Source organism: Bos indicus x Bos taurus, chromosome 11, assembly GCF_003369695.1.
Source record: "Bos indicus x Bos taurus breed Angus x Brahman F1 hybrid chromosome 11, Bos_hybrid_MaternalHap_v2.0, whole genome shotgun sequence".
In the NCBI taxonomy this organism is placed as follows: domain Eukaryota; kingdom Metazoa; phylum Chordata; class Mammalia; order Artiodactyla; family Bovidae; genus Bos; species Bos indicus x Bos taurus.
Genome location: NC_040086.1, coordinates 105597903 through 105615378, shown reverse-complemented (window position 1 = coordinate 105615378; position 17476 = coordinate 105597903). Strand labels below are relative to the sequence as shown.

Below are 17476 nucleotides of genomic sequence, written 5' to 3'. Positions count from 1 at the left end.
GAGCAGGTCCTTGTTGGTTACCTATTTTAAATATGCTGTTGTTCAGTTGCTAAGTCACATCCAACTCTTTGTGACCCCATGGGCTGCAGCATGCCAGGATCCTCTGCCCTCCGCTATCTCCAGAAATTTGCTCAAATTCATGTCCATTGAGTCAGTGATGACATCCAACCATCTCATCCTCTGCCTCCCCCTTCTCCTCTTGCCCTCAATCATTCCCAGCATCAGGGTCTTTTCCAGTGAGTTGGCTCTTCACATCAGGTGACCCAAATATTGGAGCTTCAGTTTCAGCATCAGTTCTTCCAATGAATATTCAGGGTTGATTTTCTTTAGGATTGACTGGTTTGATCTCCCTGGAGTCCAAGGGACTCTCAAGAGTCTTCTCCAGCACGACAGTTCAAAAGCATCAATTTTTTGGTGCCCAGCCATCTTTATGGTTTAACTCTCACATCCATACCTGACTGCTGGAAAACCATAGCTTTGACTATATGAGCCTTTGTTGACAAAGTGATGTCTCTCTGCTTTTCTTTCAAGGAGCAAGCATCTTTTAATTTCATGGCTGTAGTCACTGTCCACAGTGATTTTGGAGCCCAAGAAAATAAAATCTGCCACTGCTTCCGCTTTTTCACCCATCTATTCACCATGAAGTGATGGAACCAAATGCCATGATCTTAGGTTTTTGAGTGTTGAGTTTTAAGCCAGCTTTTTCACTCTCCTCTTTCACTCCCATCAAGAGGCTCTTTAGTATCTCTTCACTTTCTGTTGTTAAGTGTGCTATCATCTGCATATCTGAGGTTATTGATATTTCTCCCAGAAATCCTGAATCCAGCTTTTGGTTCTTGCAGTCCAGCATTTTGAATGATGTACTCTACATATAAGTTAAATAAGCAGGGTGACAATATATAGCCTTGAGATACTCCTGTCCCAATTAGGAACCAGTCCATTGTTCCATATCTGGTTCTAACTGTTGCTTTTTGACCTGCATACAGGTTTCTCAGGGGACAGATACGGTGGTCTGGTATTACCATCTCTCTAAAAATTTTCCACAGTTTGTTGTGATCCACACAGTCGAAGGCTTTAGCATAGTCCGTGAAGCAGAAGTAGATGTTTTTCTGGAACTTTCTTGCTTTCTCCATTTTCCAACGAATGTTGACAATTTAATTTCTGGTTCCTCTGCCTTCAAAACCCAGCTTGAACGTCTAGGAGTTCTCAGTTCATATACTGCTGAAGCCTGGCTTGAAGAATTTTGAGCATAATTTTGTTAGCATGTGAAATGAGCCCAATTGCAAGGTAGTTTGAACATTTTTTGACATTGCCCTTCTTTGGGATTGAAATGAAAACTGACCTTTTCCAGTCCTGTGGTCACTATTGAGTTTTCCAAACTTGCTGGCATATTGAGTGCAGCACTTTCACAGTACCATCTTTTAGAACTTGAAATAGCTCAACTGGAATTCCATCACCTCCACCAGCTTTGTTCATAGTGGTGCTGCCGAAGGCCCACTTGACCTCACACTCTATGATGTCCAGCTCTAGGTGAGTGACCACACCACTGTTTATCTGGGTCATTAAGACTTTTTTTTATATAGTTCTTCTGTGTATTCTTGCCACCTTTTCTTAATCTTTTCTGCTTCTTTTAGGTCTTTACTGTTTCTGTCCTTCATTGTGGCCTTCTTTGCATGAAACGTTCTCTTGGTATCTCTAATTTTCATGAAGAGATCTCTAGTCTTTCCTATTCTATTATTTTCCTCTATTTCTTTGCACTGATCACTGAGGAAGGCTTTCTTATCTCTCCTTGCTGTTCTTTGGAACTCTGCATTCAGACGGGTATATCTTTCCCTTTCTCCCTTGCCTTTCGATTCTTTTCTTAGCTATTTGTATACTCTCCTCAGACAACCACTTTGCCTTCTTGCATTTCTTTTTATTTGGAATGGGTTTGGTCCCTGCCTCCTGTTGAGTTCAGTTCAGTCGCTCAGTTGTGTCTGACTCTTTGTGACCCCATGGACTGCAGCACGCCAGGCCTCCCTGTCTTATTATCACCAACTCCTGGAGCTTGCTCAAACTCATGTCCATTGAGTTGGTGTTGCCATCCAACCATCTCACCCTCTGTCGTCCTCTTCTCCTGCCCTCAATTTTTCTCAGCATCAGGGTCTTTTCAAATGAGTCAGCTCTTTGCATCAGGTGGCCAAAGTATTGGAGTTTCAGCTTCAACGTAAGTCCTTCCAGTGAACACCAGGACTGATCTCCTTTAGGATGGACAATGTCACGAACCTCCCTATAGTTCTTCAGGCACTCTGTCTACCAGATCTAACTCCTTGAATCTATCCGTCACCTCCGCTGTACAGTCATAAGGGATTTGATTTAGATCATACCTGAATGGTAGTGATTTTCCCTAAGGAGCTCATGATCTGAGCCACAGTCATCTCCCTGTCTTGTTTTTGCTGACTGACTCTATACAGCTTCTCCATCTTCAGCTGCAGAGAATGTAATCAATCTGATTTCAGTATTGCCCATCTGGTGGTGTCCATGTGTAGAGTCATCTCTTAGGTTGTTGGGAAAGGATTTGTTATGACCAGTGTGTTCTCCTGATCAAACTTGTTAACCTTTGCCCTGCTTCATTTTGTACTCCAAGACCAAACTTGCCTGTTATTCCAGGTATCTCTTGACTTCCTACTTTTGCATTCCAGTCCTCTATGACGAAAAGGAAATCTTTTTTTTTTTTTGGTGTTAGTTCTAGACGGTCTTGTAGGCCTTCATGGAACTGGTCAATTGCAGCTTCTTTGGCTTCAGTGGTTGGGATATACCCAACCACTGAAGTTGGATTTGTATTTGTGGTATTTACAAATACCACAGTTGGATTACTGTGATGTTGAATGGTTTGCTTTGAAAACGAACAATCATTCTGTGGTATTTTAAATATAGTAGTATGTATATGTTACTCCCAAACTCCTAACCCCTCCGCCTTTTCCCTTTTCCATGTCTGTGCATCTGTTTCTGTTTGTAAATAAGCCCATTGGTGTCATTTTTTTGATTTCACATGTAAGTGATGCCATACGATATTTGTCTTTCCCCCTCTGAGTTCCTTCACTTAGCATGGTCTTCTCTAGGTTCATCTGTGTTGCTGCTAATGGCATTGTTTTGCCCTTTCTTATGACTGAGTAATACTCTGTCTGTGTGTGTGTGTGAATACCGCACACTCCACATCTTCTGTAGCCGTTCATCTGCTGATGGACATTTAGGCTTCCCATGTCTTGGCTGCTGTGAACACTGGGGTGTGTATGTCTTTGCTAACCAGAGTTATCTCCAGATCTTTGGCCAAGAGTGGGATTACTGGATCATATGGTAGCTCTATTTTAGTTTTTAAGGAACCTCCATATGGTTCTCCATGGCAGCTGCACACTCGCATCCCCACCGACAGTGTGGGAGCGCCTGCACACTCGCATCCCCACCGACAGTGATACGGTTCCCCATGGCGCCTGCACAGTCGCCTCCCCACCAAAAGTGTGGGGCTCCCTTTCTCCTGTCGTCATGTTTTTTATTTCGAGAGCTTTTTTTTTCCTCTCAATATTTTTTTTACCGATGAAGTAAGACGAGATTTTCTTTGCTCCCTGTGTCACCACTGGCTATTCTGAGTTTCTTGACTCTGCTTGTTTGCTTCCCTCTCTCAGATCTGGGCCTGTCGTGTTACCAACAGTCCAGTTATGTGAGAGGGAAATCCACCTCTGACCTGGCTACACAGCCAGTGCGTGTGAACTGTGGAAATGTGTGGTGCTCGTTTATCTTGTACGTGGAGTCTTGCACCTTTTGAACACTTTCCTCCAGTCCCACTGCCCCATTGTTTTAATTTTTACAAATGTGTTATGAAACATTTCAGATATATACAAAAGCACAATGCAGGAAGCGGGTGTGTCAGCTGTCAGCAGGTGAGACAGTGATGGCCCTGTAGCTCAGGGTGGCTGTAAGCTCTCAGTACCTTTCCGCTTCTCTCCACCCTTTCCTAGGAGGCAGCTGCTTTTCTGACTTGCCCTGATATTCTACAGAGTGTGGTGTAACTGCCGTGACCAGCTCTCCGGCGGGGTCGTGCTCTGCACAGTTCTGCAGCGCCCTGGTCTGTGGGGGTTACCATCCCTCCATGGAGACGTGTTGTTCCAGTTCCGTTGTCTGCTCGCTACCCTTTGATCTGCTCGTTGTTCGCTGACGAGCTTTTGTGACTATTTCCCATGGTGGCCAGTGCCACAGGAGACATTTGTAGACATGTGTAGGTGTGTGCCACGCCTGTGCACACTCCTGCAGCTGTCTCACCTGTGCTTTTAAGGTTTCTTGGTGAGGTTGAGGGCAGTATTTTCCTAAGTAAACAAGTCCGTTTGAGTTGCTTTTAGTGTCAGCTGTTGAGTTGTCATTTTCTCTTCCCACCCTGCCCTTAAACACACAGACATACTCACAGATACAGACACACATACGCTTTTCTCCCTGATTCTGGAACTGATGAGAGTTGCTGTCTGTTAGCGTTTGTGGGGGTGGGGTTGTGGGGATGTCCGCCCCTGTTTCCCCCGGGGTCTCCTGGCTGCTTGGCTCCCTGGTGAGTGCGAGACATGCCGCCAGCACGGGTCTTGTAGAGCTGGCCTGGAGACGGAGTGAGGTCGCGTCTGAGTGCGACCCTCACCCCTGTCAGCCCACGCGGAGCGCGCCTGCTCCCCACAGAGCAGCCAGTGCTGCGTGCGCATCGAGGGCCGAGCCGTGACCTGGCTTGGCCTCTGCCGCTGCCTCCCGGGGCCTCTGGAGCTGGCCCCAAGGTCCTGTGTTGGACGCCTGGCAGGTGGCTGCTCTGTGTTGCTTACGGCTCCTGCTTCTTGTGGTGTGGTCATGGATCTTTTATGGATCAACCTCCTCTCTTTTTCTTATTGTTTTGAACTCAAAACTTTTTGGTTTTTATGGGTTTTTAAAAATTGAATTATAGTTAGTTGATTTACAACGTTGCGTTAGTTTTAGCTGTGCAACAAAGTGACCCAGTTATACGTGTGTGTCCCTTTTTCTAGATGCCTTTTCCTCGTAGGTTATTGCAGCCTTTTGAGTATTGCTCCCTGGGCCGCAGAGTAGGACATTGCTTTATCTGTTTTGTACATAGGAGTGTGTCCGTGTTAACCCCAAGCCCCTGCTGTCCCCCTCCCCCATTTCCCCTTCTGCAATCGTAAGTTTGTTTTCTATGTCTATCTGTTTTCTGTGAGTCTGTTTCTGTTTTGTAAACAAGTTCATTCGTATCATTAAAAAAGAAATCCCACATATGTGTGGGATTCATCCACATGATAAAGTCCGTGATATTTGTCTCTGACTGACTTTACCTAGTAATCCCTGGTCCGTCCATGTTGCCGCAAGGCATTGCTTCACTCCTGTTTTGTGGCTGAGCAGATTCCACTGTGGGCTTCCCGGGGGGCTCGGTGGTAAAGAATCAGCCTGCCAAGCAGGAGACACAGGTTCGCTCCCTGGTCTGGGAAAGTCCTCTGGACAAGGAAATGGCAACTCACTCTGGTATTCTTGCCTGGGAAATCCCATGGGCAGAGGAGCCTGGCAGACTGCACTCCTGGGGTTTCAAAGAGCTGGGCATGACCTGGTGACTAGGCAACAACAGCAGTGCCCGCTGTGCGTGTGTACCCACAGCCTCATCCACTCGCTTGTTGATGGCTGCTGAGGCTGCGTCTGTGGCCTAACTATTGTGAAGAGTGATGCTGTCAACATTGGGGTGCATGTATCTTTTTGAGTTTTGGCTTCTCTGGATTCGTACAGGGACAGCCTTCTCTGTATAAAGGATCTGAAGCAGGCAGAAAGGACTTCAAGGCAGAAGTGATATAACTAAGCCCAGAACACACCGAGGACCCCTTGAGCCAGAGCCCAGTGTTCCCGACCAGCAGGGCTGTCTGGAGGAAGGGGCATTTTCCATGTTCACTCATGGACAGTCACGTCAGGAGACTGGACATTCACTCGGTTTTATCTGTGTGAGTTCTTGTTTGCAGGGCCTTGCATACGAGTAAAGCAGGGCTGTCCAACAGCAGCAACAGTGAGCCTGACCACACGGGTGTGCTGCTCTCTGTGGCAGTTCATCAGGCTTCTTCATTCTGGCTTCCAAAGAAGAGAGACATTGAGATTTTATTTTTAATAAGAATGAAATAGAATTCCAGTTCTGCTGTGGCAGAATGATGCTACCATAGCCTCTCGCTCCTGCTGATTACAACAGGAACTCTGGGTAGAATGCAAAGCAGGTACCCAGGAAGCTAAAAATAAAAGTGGGTAGATCGCAGGTGGGAATTGAAAACAGGAAAAGCAGCCCAAGAATGGTCAGTTCCCTGGGTTTCCTCCTCTGTCTCAGTACTCTGCCTCAGAGCAGCCCAGTCTTGGGCTCTCTCAGTATGGGAGAGAGTGTGCATGGGTCTTGAGAGTCTCAGGGCAGACAGAGAGCAGCATGGCACAGGCCAGGCACGGCCATGAGAACCAGGCTAAGATGAGCCTCAGCCTCAGCCCAGGTTTCAGACTGAGGGGCGTTGGTGCCAGTGGAGCCAAGCACTTGAGGCATCACCCAAAAATCAGAGATGCTGGCACCCAGCCCCACACAGCAGTGGGATGAGGCAGGAAGTAAGACAGAACTTGTGGTTTGAACCCAGTCAGCTTGCTAAAAATGTCAACATTCCCCAGAAAATTGGAGCCTAACCCTAGATCAGATCAGATCAGATCAGTCGCTCAGTCGTGTCCGACTCTTTGTGACCCCATGAATCGCAGCACGCCAGGCCTCCCTGTCCATCACCAACTCCCAGAGTTCACTGAGACGTCCATTGAGTCAGTGATGCCATCCAGCCATCTCATCCTCTGTCGTCCCCTTCTCCTCCTGCCCCCAATCCCTCCCAGCATCAGAGTCTTTTCCAATGAGTCAACTCTTCGCATGAGGTGGCCAAAGTACTGGAGTTTCAGCTTTAGCATCATTCCTTCCAAAGAAATCCCAGGGCTGATCTCCTTCAGAATGGACTGGTTGGATCTCCTTGCAGTCCAAGGGACTCTCAAGAGTCTTTTCCAACACCACAGTTCAAAAGCATCAATTCTTCGGCGCTCAGCCTTCTTCACAGTCCAACTCTCACATCCATACATGACCACAGGAAAAACCCTAGATACATCAGTAATAATGTTGTCATCAATTAATCATCAATTAAATGGTGATCAGTGTAGATAGAAATACCAATATCCAGCACATGCTGGTTTTATAAAACTACTATAGCTATAAAAACTTAAGTAGATTAAAAAGAAAACAATATGATAGACTATATCATGAAAACTCAAAACCGAAAGGCTGCATTAATGTTAGACAAAGTAGACTTCAGACCACAGAATGTTTCTGGGGTGAGGTACACCACTCACCAAGAAGATAGAGCAACCCCAAATGTGTGTTCTCCTAAGAATGGAATTTCAAAAGTGGAGCAGAAACTTATAGATGTGAAAGGAGAAATGGATCCCTAGTTATAGCTGATGACTTCACTCTTTCAGTAATCAGTAGGATAGGTAGACAGAAAGTCTACAGAGATGTAGAAAATCTAAACAGCACCATCAGCCTCCTTGCTTAATTAAGTGAACATTTATTGAACACTCATCCCAACACTAGCAAGTACATTCCTTTCATGTGGACATGGGGCACCCGTAATACATACTGTTAATATATTGAGTCTTAAAGCAAATGGTAGTAAATGTCAGCAAATTTGGAAAACAGTAGTGACCGAAGGACTGGAAAAGGTCAGTTTTCATTCCAGTCCCAAAGAAAGGCAACGCCAAAGAATGTTCAAACTACCCTACAATTGTGCTTATTTCACACACTAGGAAGGTAATGCTCAAAATCCTTCGAGCTAGGCTTCAACAGTACATGAATCGAGAACTTCCAGATGTGCAAGCTTTATTTAGAAAAGGCAGAGGAACCAGAGATTAAATTGCCAACATCCGTTGGATCATAGAAAAAGGGAATTCCAGAAAAACATCTCCTTCTCCCTCATTGGCTGTGCTAAAGCTTTGACTGTGTGGATCACAACAAACTGTGGAAAAATTCTTAGATAGGAATACCAGACTACCTTTCCTGCCTTCTGAGAAACCTGTGTGCAGGTCAAAAAGCAACAGTTAGAACCAGACATGGAACAGCAGACTGGTTCCAAATTGGGAAAGGAGTACATCAAGGCTGTATGTTGTTACCCTGCTTATTTAACTTATATGGAGAGTACATCATGTGAAATCCTGGGCTGGATGAATCACAACCTGGAATCAAGATTGCTGGGAGAAGTACTAACAGTGTCAGATATGCAGATGACACCACTCAAATGGCAGAAAGTGAGGAGGAACTAAAGAGCCTCTTGATAAAAGTGAAAGAGGAGAGTGAAAAAGCTGGCTTAAAACTCAGCATTCAAAAAACTAAGATCATGGCATCCAGTCTCACCACATCATGGCAAATAGAAGGGGAAAAGTGGAATCAGTGACATATTTTCTTTTCCTGGGCTCCAAAATCACTGTGGATGATGACTGCAGCCATGAAGACATGCAGACACTTGCTCCTTGGAAGAAAAGCTATGACAAATCTAGACAGCGTATTAAAAAGCACAGACATCACTTTGCCAACAAAGGTCCGTGTAACCAAAACTCTGGTTTCTCCAGTGGTCATGTACCAATCTGGGCTTCCCTGGTAGCTCAGCTGGTAAAGGATCTGTCTGCGATGTAGGAGACCCCTGTTCAATTCCTGGGTCGGAAAGATTCCCTGGAGAAGGGAACAGCTATCCACTCCAGTATTCTGACGTGGAGAATTCCATGGACTGCATAGTCCCTGGGGTCGCAAAGAGCTGGACACGACTGAGCAACTTTCACTTTCATGTACCAATACGGGAATTGGTCCATAAAGAAGGCTGAGTGCCAAAGAACCAATGCATTTGAACTGTGGTACTGGAGAAGACTTTTGAGAGCAAGTGTCTTGGATAGCAAGGAGCTCAAACTAGTCAATCCTAAAGGGAATCAACCTTGAGTATTCATTGGAAGGACTGTTGCTGAAACTGAAGCTCGAATACTTTGGCCACCTGATGCAAAGAGCTGACTCATTGGAAAAGACCCTGATGCTGGGAAAGACTGAGTGTGGGAGGAGAAGGGGCGACAGAGGACGAGGTGGCTGGATGTCATCAGTGGACTTGACTGGCTCAGTGGACTGGAGTGAGCAGACGCCAGGAGGTAGTGAAGGGCGGGGACCAGGCAGGCTGCCGTCCACGGGGTCGAGAAGTGTCGGAGCTTCAGCATCAGTCCTTCCAGTGAATACTCAGGGTTGATTTCCTTTAAGATTGACTGGTTTGATCTCCTTGCAGTCCGAGGGACTCTCAAGAGTCTTTTACAGTTGGAAAGCATCAGTTCTTCCATGCTCAGCCTTATGGCCGGAGGACAGGTAGAGGCAAATTCCCAGCCAAGATGCAGGCAGAGGCCTCTTCGTCTCTCGGGTAACTGACTTGGGTGGTAACTGACATGGTGGTAGGTGTGAGCGCCCCCCTTACAGGTCAGCCCCCACTCCAACTCCAACTTTAGCTGCGGTTTTGGTAAATAATTCCACAGTATTTAGCAAGGAAAATGAAAACTTTGTTCACACAAAATCCGGTATGGAAATATTCATATTAGTTTTATCTGTAATTGCCAATACTGGGAACGATCCAAATGTCCTTCACCTGCTGGATGCATAGGGCTTCCCAGGTGGCTCAATGGGTAAACAATATGCCTGTAAGGTAAGAGACACAGGCAGTTGTGAGTTTGATTTCCAGTTCAGGAAGATCCCCTGTAGCAGGACATGGCAGTCCACTCCAGTATTCTTGCCTGAGAACCCTGTGGACAGAGAATCTGGCGGGCTACAGTCCATGAGGCTGCAGAGTCAGATGTGACTGAAGCGACTGAGCATGCAAGCATGCATATGCTAGGTGCGTGAGGAAACTGATGCAGCCGTAGAACAGGCTGGTTCTCATCAGCAAACAGCACAGACTCCTGGTATACCAACAGCATGATGACCCTCAAGTGTGTTGTCTCAGTGGAAGGAGCCTGGCCCTGTGTGATTCCGCTTATGTGATACTTTGACAAAGGAAAACATCAGTTCAGAAAAAATCTAGTGGTTGCCTGGAAGCGGCACTCAGAGGAGAGGTGGTGGCAGGACTCAGAACTGCAAGCCAGAAAGGGCCAAGGTCACTGCCCAGGAATGATAACAGACCGAAAAAGTCAGCTTTGCTGTCGAGCACCCGCCAGTTCCCAAGTGGCGCCCAGTCGGTCCTTGGCCACCTGCAGCTGCGCTGGTGGCCAGGCAGGGCTCCGCAGGCTCGTTGGGTGGGTGATCCTGGCTCCAAGTGGCCTTGCCAGAGGCCTAGGAGAGCGGGGAGCTGAGAGCTGTGATGCTTGAGGCTGCATGAGGTCTAGGGGGACCAGGCTCTGCGTCTTGGGGCCGGCCGGCGCGGGCTGACTGGGGCTGTCGTTGCAGGGCCACGCCGCGCCGTACAAAACTGTGTCCGCCCGCGCTGCCGTCCCCTCCACCATCCTCCGGCTCCCGGCTACAGCTTTTCAAGGAGTGTTTGAGAGATACCCTGAAACGCTGGTGAGGGTGGTGCAGGTGAGCCACTTTTCCAGGCAGTCTGTCTGGTGCCCTGGCCGTCTCAGGGAGGGGCCCAGGGTCGAGGCCCTGAGTATCTCATCATCGGTTTACTGAGTCCCGGGGCCACAAGACAGGTCCACAGTAGTGGAAGTGACTTCACTGGCAGGACTGAGTGCTGGCGACATGGGGTTCAGGGTGAGTGTCGGAAGAACTAAGATTTTTTTAAAAAAACTTGTAATACATATTTTGCTGTAAAAATTAATATTGATAGCTTCAATGAGGTCTTCAGATTGCCTACCATGTCCCAAAAGAACTCTTGTTATTATTAAATGTCTTGAAGTATTTTAGAAACTTGCAGAAGCAATGCAGGTTCCTTCTGGCCCGTGCCCACACCTTGCGTGCGGGTTGGGTTGTCTCCACCAGGGGCTCTCCGGCCCGCGAGGTCGGCTCAGCCCTTGGGGAGGCCCATCCCGCTCAGCTGGCCCGTCTCTCTGCAGATCATCATGGTGCGGCTGCAGAGGGTCACCTTTCTGGCTCTGCACAACTACCTGGGCCTGACCACGGAGCTCTTCAATCCCGTGAGTGTGCCGCCACCCACCACGGGTCCGCGGGACAGCCGCTTCTGCCTCAAGGGGCGGGCCAGCACGCAGGCCGGGGTGGGGTCTCCTGGGGCCCAGTGCTGAGCCTGTCCCGCCCGTTGGGTCTTGGGGGCTTCCTGGGGACGCACTGCCTGTCTGTGGGCCCCGTGCCCACACGGTTGCCCTCCAGGAGGGCCTGTGGTTTGGCCGAACTCCGCTTCTCTGCTCCCCCTGCTCTGTGCACGTGGCTGCCCTTCCAGCTCCTCACCCGACCTGCACCTAGACGACCCCCACCAGCGGAGTTGTGCCCCCTGCCTGCCCCTTGCCCTGGGCCCCTCCTGAGGGCCCCTGGGGCAGCGTGCCCTGCCCTCGACCCTGCCTCAGTTGAGGCCAATGGATTGAGCTGATGGCTTTGGGGTGGGAGAAGCTGCTTCGCCCCCTCAGTTCTGGTGAGCGGTAAGCATGACGTGGGGGCCAGGGGGTCCCAGAGCCTCGTGAGCCACACTCCGGCGGGCCCGTGGGCCTGCAGGCTGAGCGGGTGTTCACTTGGCCTCCACACCGCACTTGGGAACGCTCCCGGTTCTCACATCTCCCTTTGCTGATACGTCAGGGCGTAGCCTATGTTTCCCGCGTTATGTCTCATCTTAATGAAGTGTATTAAGGTTCTGACAGTTTTGACCACTGTTTAAACATGATGGAGTTGGCAGGACAACAGCAAGCTGGGCCTTTCTTGCCTTAAACCCTCCTCTTTCTGCGTCGCCGGTGCCCTGGTTGGTTACTGCCTCCCTTCCAGTTGCCGAAGCCTGGTGTCTCCCCGCTCACAGGATGCTGCCCCAGGAGCGCTCCTGAGGCAGCCCTGCCTTTCCCCATCTCAGGAGAGCCAGGCCATCCCGCTCGTGTCTGTGGCCAGCGTGACTGCCGGGAAGGCCAAGAAGCCGACGTGCTGCAATCTGGAGGAGAGGCCGCCTCGGCCCCAGGAGCCCTGCGGCCCAGGTCCTGCCCGCCCCGGGGCCAGCCTCCTGCCCTCGGGTCACCACCTGTCCCCCCCAACACACATCCTGCCCACCCACTCCTCCTAGGAGGAAACCAGCGGGCCCCCAGCTGTGCCCTCTGAGCGCTCAGGGAGTGTGGGTTTGAGTAAGGAAACTGTTGGCTGGCCTCGTCTCCTGGGAGGCCCCTCTGGGATGATGGTGCCGTACAGGCACACTGACTGCTCTGGGCCCTACCCGTTTATGAATGAGGAGCGGGGGCTGGGGGGGCAGACTGGCCAGGCTCTTCGGGGGTGCTCAGAGCTGGGCGGCAGACCTGGGAGGGCAGCCGGGGCTGGCGCTCACTTGCCACTTGCCTGAGCAGGTGGGCACGGGTGATGGGCCAGACAGGTGCGGGGGCAGGTGGCAGGGTCCACCGGGGGCTGTCCCCAGGCCTCCAGGCGTGTGGTCTGTGCGCTCTGGGAACAGAGACCTTGCCTCATGCTGGCTCCTCCCAGCAGATCGTGGGGGCAGCCGCGCCACAGTCTGTGGCCCTCTGCCCAAGAGGAGCCACTCCGTCCTGCTACCTTCTGTCTACGAAGAGGTGGCGGCTGAGCTCAGCCAGGCCCAGGCTGGCATCCAGGCCTCTTCGGCTCCTGCAGGTAAAGGACCCTCTGACCCACCCAGATGGCCAGCGTGCTCTGGGTCCAGGGGCCCCTGCACCTGCGTCCTGGCCTCCGTGGGAAGCCTCAGTGGCCCTGCATCCCTCCCTCAGCCTCGTGTCCAGGGTGTTTCCCCGGCTGGGCCCTGCACAGCCCTGCTGTAATCGCTGACTGCTGCCCTCCCTTTGCCCCTGAGCCGGGCTGTGCTAGCAGGCTGCTGCCTCCACTGTCACCTTGGTGCCCCAGCCATCGCTCAGCTTCCCTCCCCACGAGGTGCCCGCACCGGCCCTCTCTGCTGTCTGCTTTGTCTTCGTGTCGGGTCTCGGTTGCAGAGAGGGTTCATTGCGACCTCTGGTGAGCAGTGAGCTCTCTCCCCTCTCCCGGGCACCTCCCTGCTGGGGACCTCGCTGCGACCTCAGCTGGCCGATGAGGCCTGCAGCGCGTGATTGCCCTCTGTGTGTCCCGGCCGTGGGACGCTGATGGTGCCCCCGAGGATGGCTCTGTCCTGTCTTCCCTTGTGTTTCCTGGGTTGCTGGCAGCTTTACTCGCCTCCTGGTGTGTTGGAGAGCTGTTTGGGTTCCTCTTTAAGAACTGTCTGTTTATACTCTTTGCCCATTTTCTGCGGGTTTCCTGAATTTGTTTTGTTGGTTTGCATAAATTTTTCGTATGCTCCAGATAGAGATCTCCCATCAGTTTTAACGTCCACATGCCTTCTCCCGGCCTCTGTTTTTGGGACAGAGACCCTCGGTGTCCGTATCTGGAAACCAGCTGTTGCCCTGTGGCTGTGTTCTGGGCCTCACTTGCTTCTCCTTCTTATTGGATATAAACACACTTTTCTGGATTCTTGTCTGGTGGCTTTTCAGTTTCACTTCCCATGTGGAAGTCTTTCTTTCCTCATGGTTCCCTCTTACGTTATATTCAGGGTAGGAAATTTAGCTTTTTTTACCCAGCCCCATTCACAAAACAATCTTTCACTTTTCTGATGCGTTTTCCTAGGGCTATCTTCATTCGGTATCACCCTTCCTTTCTGTATCTACATAGAATTTTTTTTGGTCAACTGTCTTGAGGTAAAATTAACTTATCATAAAATTCACCCTTTTAATTATTTATTTTGGCCACGCCACATGGCTTGCAGGATCTTAGTTCCGAACCAGGGGGTCTGAACCTGTACCCTCTGCAGTGGAAGCGTGGAGTCCTAACCACTGGAATCCCTTTTAAAGTATACAATTTTAGTGGTTTTCAGTATTTTCACAAAGTTGAACATCAGCCTCCACTACCTAATTCCAACACATTTTCGTCACCTGGTAGAGAAACCCCCCACCCGTCAGCCATCACTTCCCGGCTCCTGGCTGCTCGCTACCCACCTGCTTTTGTCTGGGGATATGCTTGTCCTGGATGCTTCATTACTTGGAGCTACTGTTGAGGAATCTCTACGTTCTGTTTGTGTATTTATCTGTTTCTTCACAATTAGCAAATTATTCTTTATTTTCATAAACTGTTTATGGTTGTGTAAAGTGCATACAGAATGTGCAAGCCCTCGGGGACCCTGGATGAATTTGCTTAAACCGAGCTCCCCTGTGAGGCCAGCAGCCAGAAGGGACCCCGGTTGGGGACCCCACAGTTCCTTTCAGCAAAGTGCAGTTGTCATCCTGTGCCCTCGCATTCCCCTGACCTCTGAACCCTGAGACTGGCTTTGAGTCTGGCTTCTGCTCAGCCTGGTGTTTGTGGCCTCAAAGTGCCGTGTGGCAACACACCATTCTCAGTGTGAAGCGTTGTCTCACTGTGAACACACACGGTACCCGTGTGTCCGTGGGACATGTGTTATCTGTTTGTTTGGAACTGCCGAGTGACGAGGGCAGGTGTGCTGTGTTTAGCTTGGGAGGCGCTGCTGGGGGTTCCTAGTGCTCGCCTGTGACACAAGACAAAGACACCTCACCAGTGTCACAACACTGTCTGGTTGCTCCAGTCTGCACGGTCCAGGACGTGGCCACCTGCCACATGTGGTTGTTTGTATTTAAATTCCAGCAGTTTGGTTCTCAGCCCCACTCAGGTGCTCATTGGCCTCGTTTGCCGGAGAGTCAGCACACAGGCCACGCCGCTGGGGACCGTGCAGCTCAGAGGCCCCCGCGCTCCCAGGAAGCCTTCCTCTCTCACTCGGCGCCTGTGCGCGGCAGCCAGGCCTTGCTGTGGCTGCCGCCCCATCTTCCTGACGACCTGTGAATCTGAGGGTCTTCCATCTCCTTGGGGATAGGGTTTTTATTGCCTTTTGGCCTTTTTCACTTAGTTTACCTTTCATTTTCCTACTGATTTATAAGAGTTCTTTAGCTATTCTCTGTATGAGCTCTTTGTTGCATGTATGTATTAAAAATATTTTCTGCTCACTTTTCACTCTCTTAATAGTATTTTTTGATGAATAGAAATCTTTTAAGAATCCCATTGATCAAATTTTTTCTTCTGTGGTTAATATATTTTGTGTCCTGTCTAGGAAATCTGCCTGTAAGATTTGACATTTTATCTTTCATGTGAAAGTGAAAGTTGCTCGTGTCCGACTCTTTGCGACCCCATGGGATTCTCCAGGCCACAATACTGGAGTGGGTAGCCTTTCCCTTCTCCTGGGGAATCTTCCCAACCCTGGGATCAAACCCAGGTCTCCCACATTGCAGGTGGATTCTTTACCAGCTGAGCCACAAGGAAAGCCTTTTGAATACTGGAGTGGGTAGCCTATCCCTTCTCCAGCCAGTCTTCCCAACCCAGGAATCAAACCGGGGTCTCCTGCATTGCAGGCGGATTCTTTACCAACTGAGCTATGAGGGAAGCCTTTATCTTTCATACTCACCTAGAATTGAATCCTTTGTCTGAAGTGGGTAGGGTTGGGATATATTTCTTCTATGTGTTATCCATTTGCTCCACCATATAAAAAACATGTTTAGTGATTTTTTTTTTCAGATAAAATAAATAACAGATAACTAAAAATAATAGCAATCCATATATAACAAAACCTGAGTGTGAAGTATCTAGTTCCATGAATATATCTAGTTAACATCCACGTAGGGACAGACTTACCTTTCCTGTGGTCTGTACAGATAATGCTCTCTTAGAGGACATGATTCTGGCAAAAATCTGAGATATACTCAGTCATCCCTTGGCTTCCACAGGGGATTGGTTAAAGAACCTGCAGTGGGTGCCAGGCCCAAGTCCCTCGTTTGAAGGGTGCAGTGCAGTCAGATGGCCTCAGGTGGGCCCTCAGGCTCCACATCCACAGACTTAACCAACTGCAGATCCAATTCCATAAACTGGCAAGCTATACTCAACATTTTAAAGTTTTATAGATTGTATGAGCAGAACAGCAGGTCAATGTAGAAATGTATGACTTTGCATATATGCATGTGTTTATCACGGGGAGCGTGGTTGGGTTTTATTTTTCAAATAGATACTGGTATCATAATGCTTTGACTTATTAATAATAAATAATAGTACAGCATATTGGTATGTATATAATGTTATTATAATAAAATACTATGAGTGCACAGTTTCTTAGGATGGACAAAAGTAGTTATTAACTGCTGTGTCTGTTTTAAACATTTCAGAACCTTATTAATATAAGAAAATCTCTGTACAGATTTAAATATTTTCCTATGAAACATAATATTTAAAAAATTAGTGGATATTGGTCTTTGTAGGGGGCTTCCCTGGTGGCTCAGATGGTAAAGAATCTGCCTGCAATACAGGAGACTCGGGTTCGATCCCTGGCTCAGGAAGATTCCCTGGAGAAGGGAATAGCTGGTTCCTGTTAATAATCCATTTTTTACTTTTTCATACAAGTACAAACTGCATTCATTTGCCCCGTGAAGGGTGGTACTGAGGCAAAGTGCTCTCAAACCGTAGGCAGACCCGCAGCTGCTCCTTCCCGCCTCCCGGGTCCCCCCAGCCCAGTGGGAGCGGACCGCCGTGCTCCTCCCGCTCTGCCTGGGGCTGGGCCTGGCCGTCCTTCGCGTGCCGTGCGGTTGTGACCGCAGCTTTCTGTGAGGGCCTGAGGCTGCTCTTTCTCTAGCGTCACCTACGGGTCTGTGCACTCAGCCAGCCCTGCCCTGGGTGGGTGCCCAGGACCCGGTGTGTACAGGGCACCAGCGTGGCATCCTGAGTCTCCCCTCCATTTGCAGGGGCCACAGCAGGTGCCGCCTCAGATCTGAGGGTGGTGTGTGACCGAGCCCGGGTCCTGCCACACACAGAGGAGCACCCCAGGGGCGCTGTGGCCAGCAAGGTAGGCAGCTCCCCGCCCCGCCCCCTGCGCTGGAGCTCCCTGCTGGCCCGTTTTGGGTCAGGTCCCAGGCTGGCCGGCCACCTGCACCCTTCTGATCACGCTGCCTGTGTTCTTCTCCAGCCCAAGAAGAGTGTGGTTGTTGCAGAGACCCCATCGGCTGTCCTCCCCAACTCGGACGGTACCTTGGACGAGTCTGTCACCAGCAAGAAGACAGACTCCATCCTCAGAGCCGCCACACAGGACCTGCTCACCCTGATGAAGCTGGATGTGCGTGACCCCGCTGCCTCCTCTGGCTGGGGTTGGTGGGGGGGCGTCTGCCTATCCTGGAGACCCTGTCCTCAGAAGTCCCGCTTCTTCAGTCAGCTGTTCCAGGGTAGGAGTGGCCATGGCTACCC

The 17476-nt window shown here is 49.9% G+C and overlaps 1 protein-coding gene across 5 annotated transcripts in view; it reads left to right on the top strand.

The window, feature by feature from the left end:
- The window catches only part of PNPLA7 (patatin like phospholipase domain containing 7), a 77224-nt gene that overhangs the window by 14371 nt on the left and 45377 nt on the right, over nucleotides 1–17476 (top strand). For 4 of the 5 annotated variants that reach the window (XR_003513597.1, XM_027557004.1, XM_027557003.1 and 1 more), the window contains 6 exons: nucleotides 10502–10630; nucleotides 11110–11190; nucleotides 12066–12183; nucleotides 12680–12820; nucleotides 16981–17081; nucleotides 17202–17348. Coding sequence is in view for 4 of the 5 variants with exons in the window: in XM_027557004.1 (XP_027412805.1) it covers nucleotides 10502–10630; nucleotides 11110–11190; nucleotides 12066–12183; nucleotides 12680–12820; nucleotides 16981–17081; nucleotides 17202–17348 (717 nt within the window). In the remaining variant the exon portion in view is untranslated. The remainder of the gene's footprint in view (nucleotides 1–10501; nucleotides 10631–11109; nucleotides 11191–12065; nucleotides 12184–12679; nucleotides 12821–16980; nucleotides 17082–17201; nucleotides 17349–17476) is intronic. The other variant, XM_027557005.1, reaches the window with a different exon arrangement.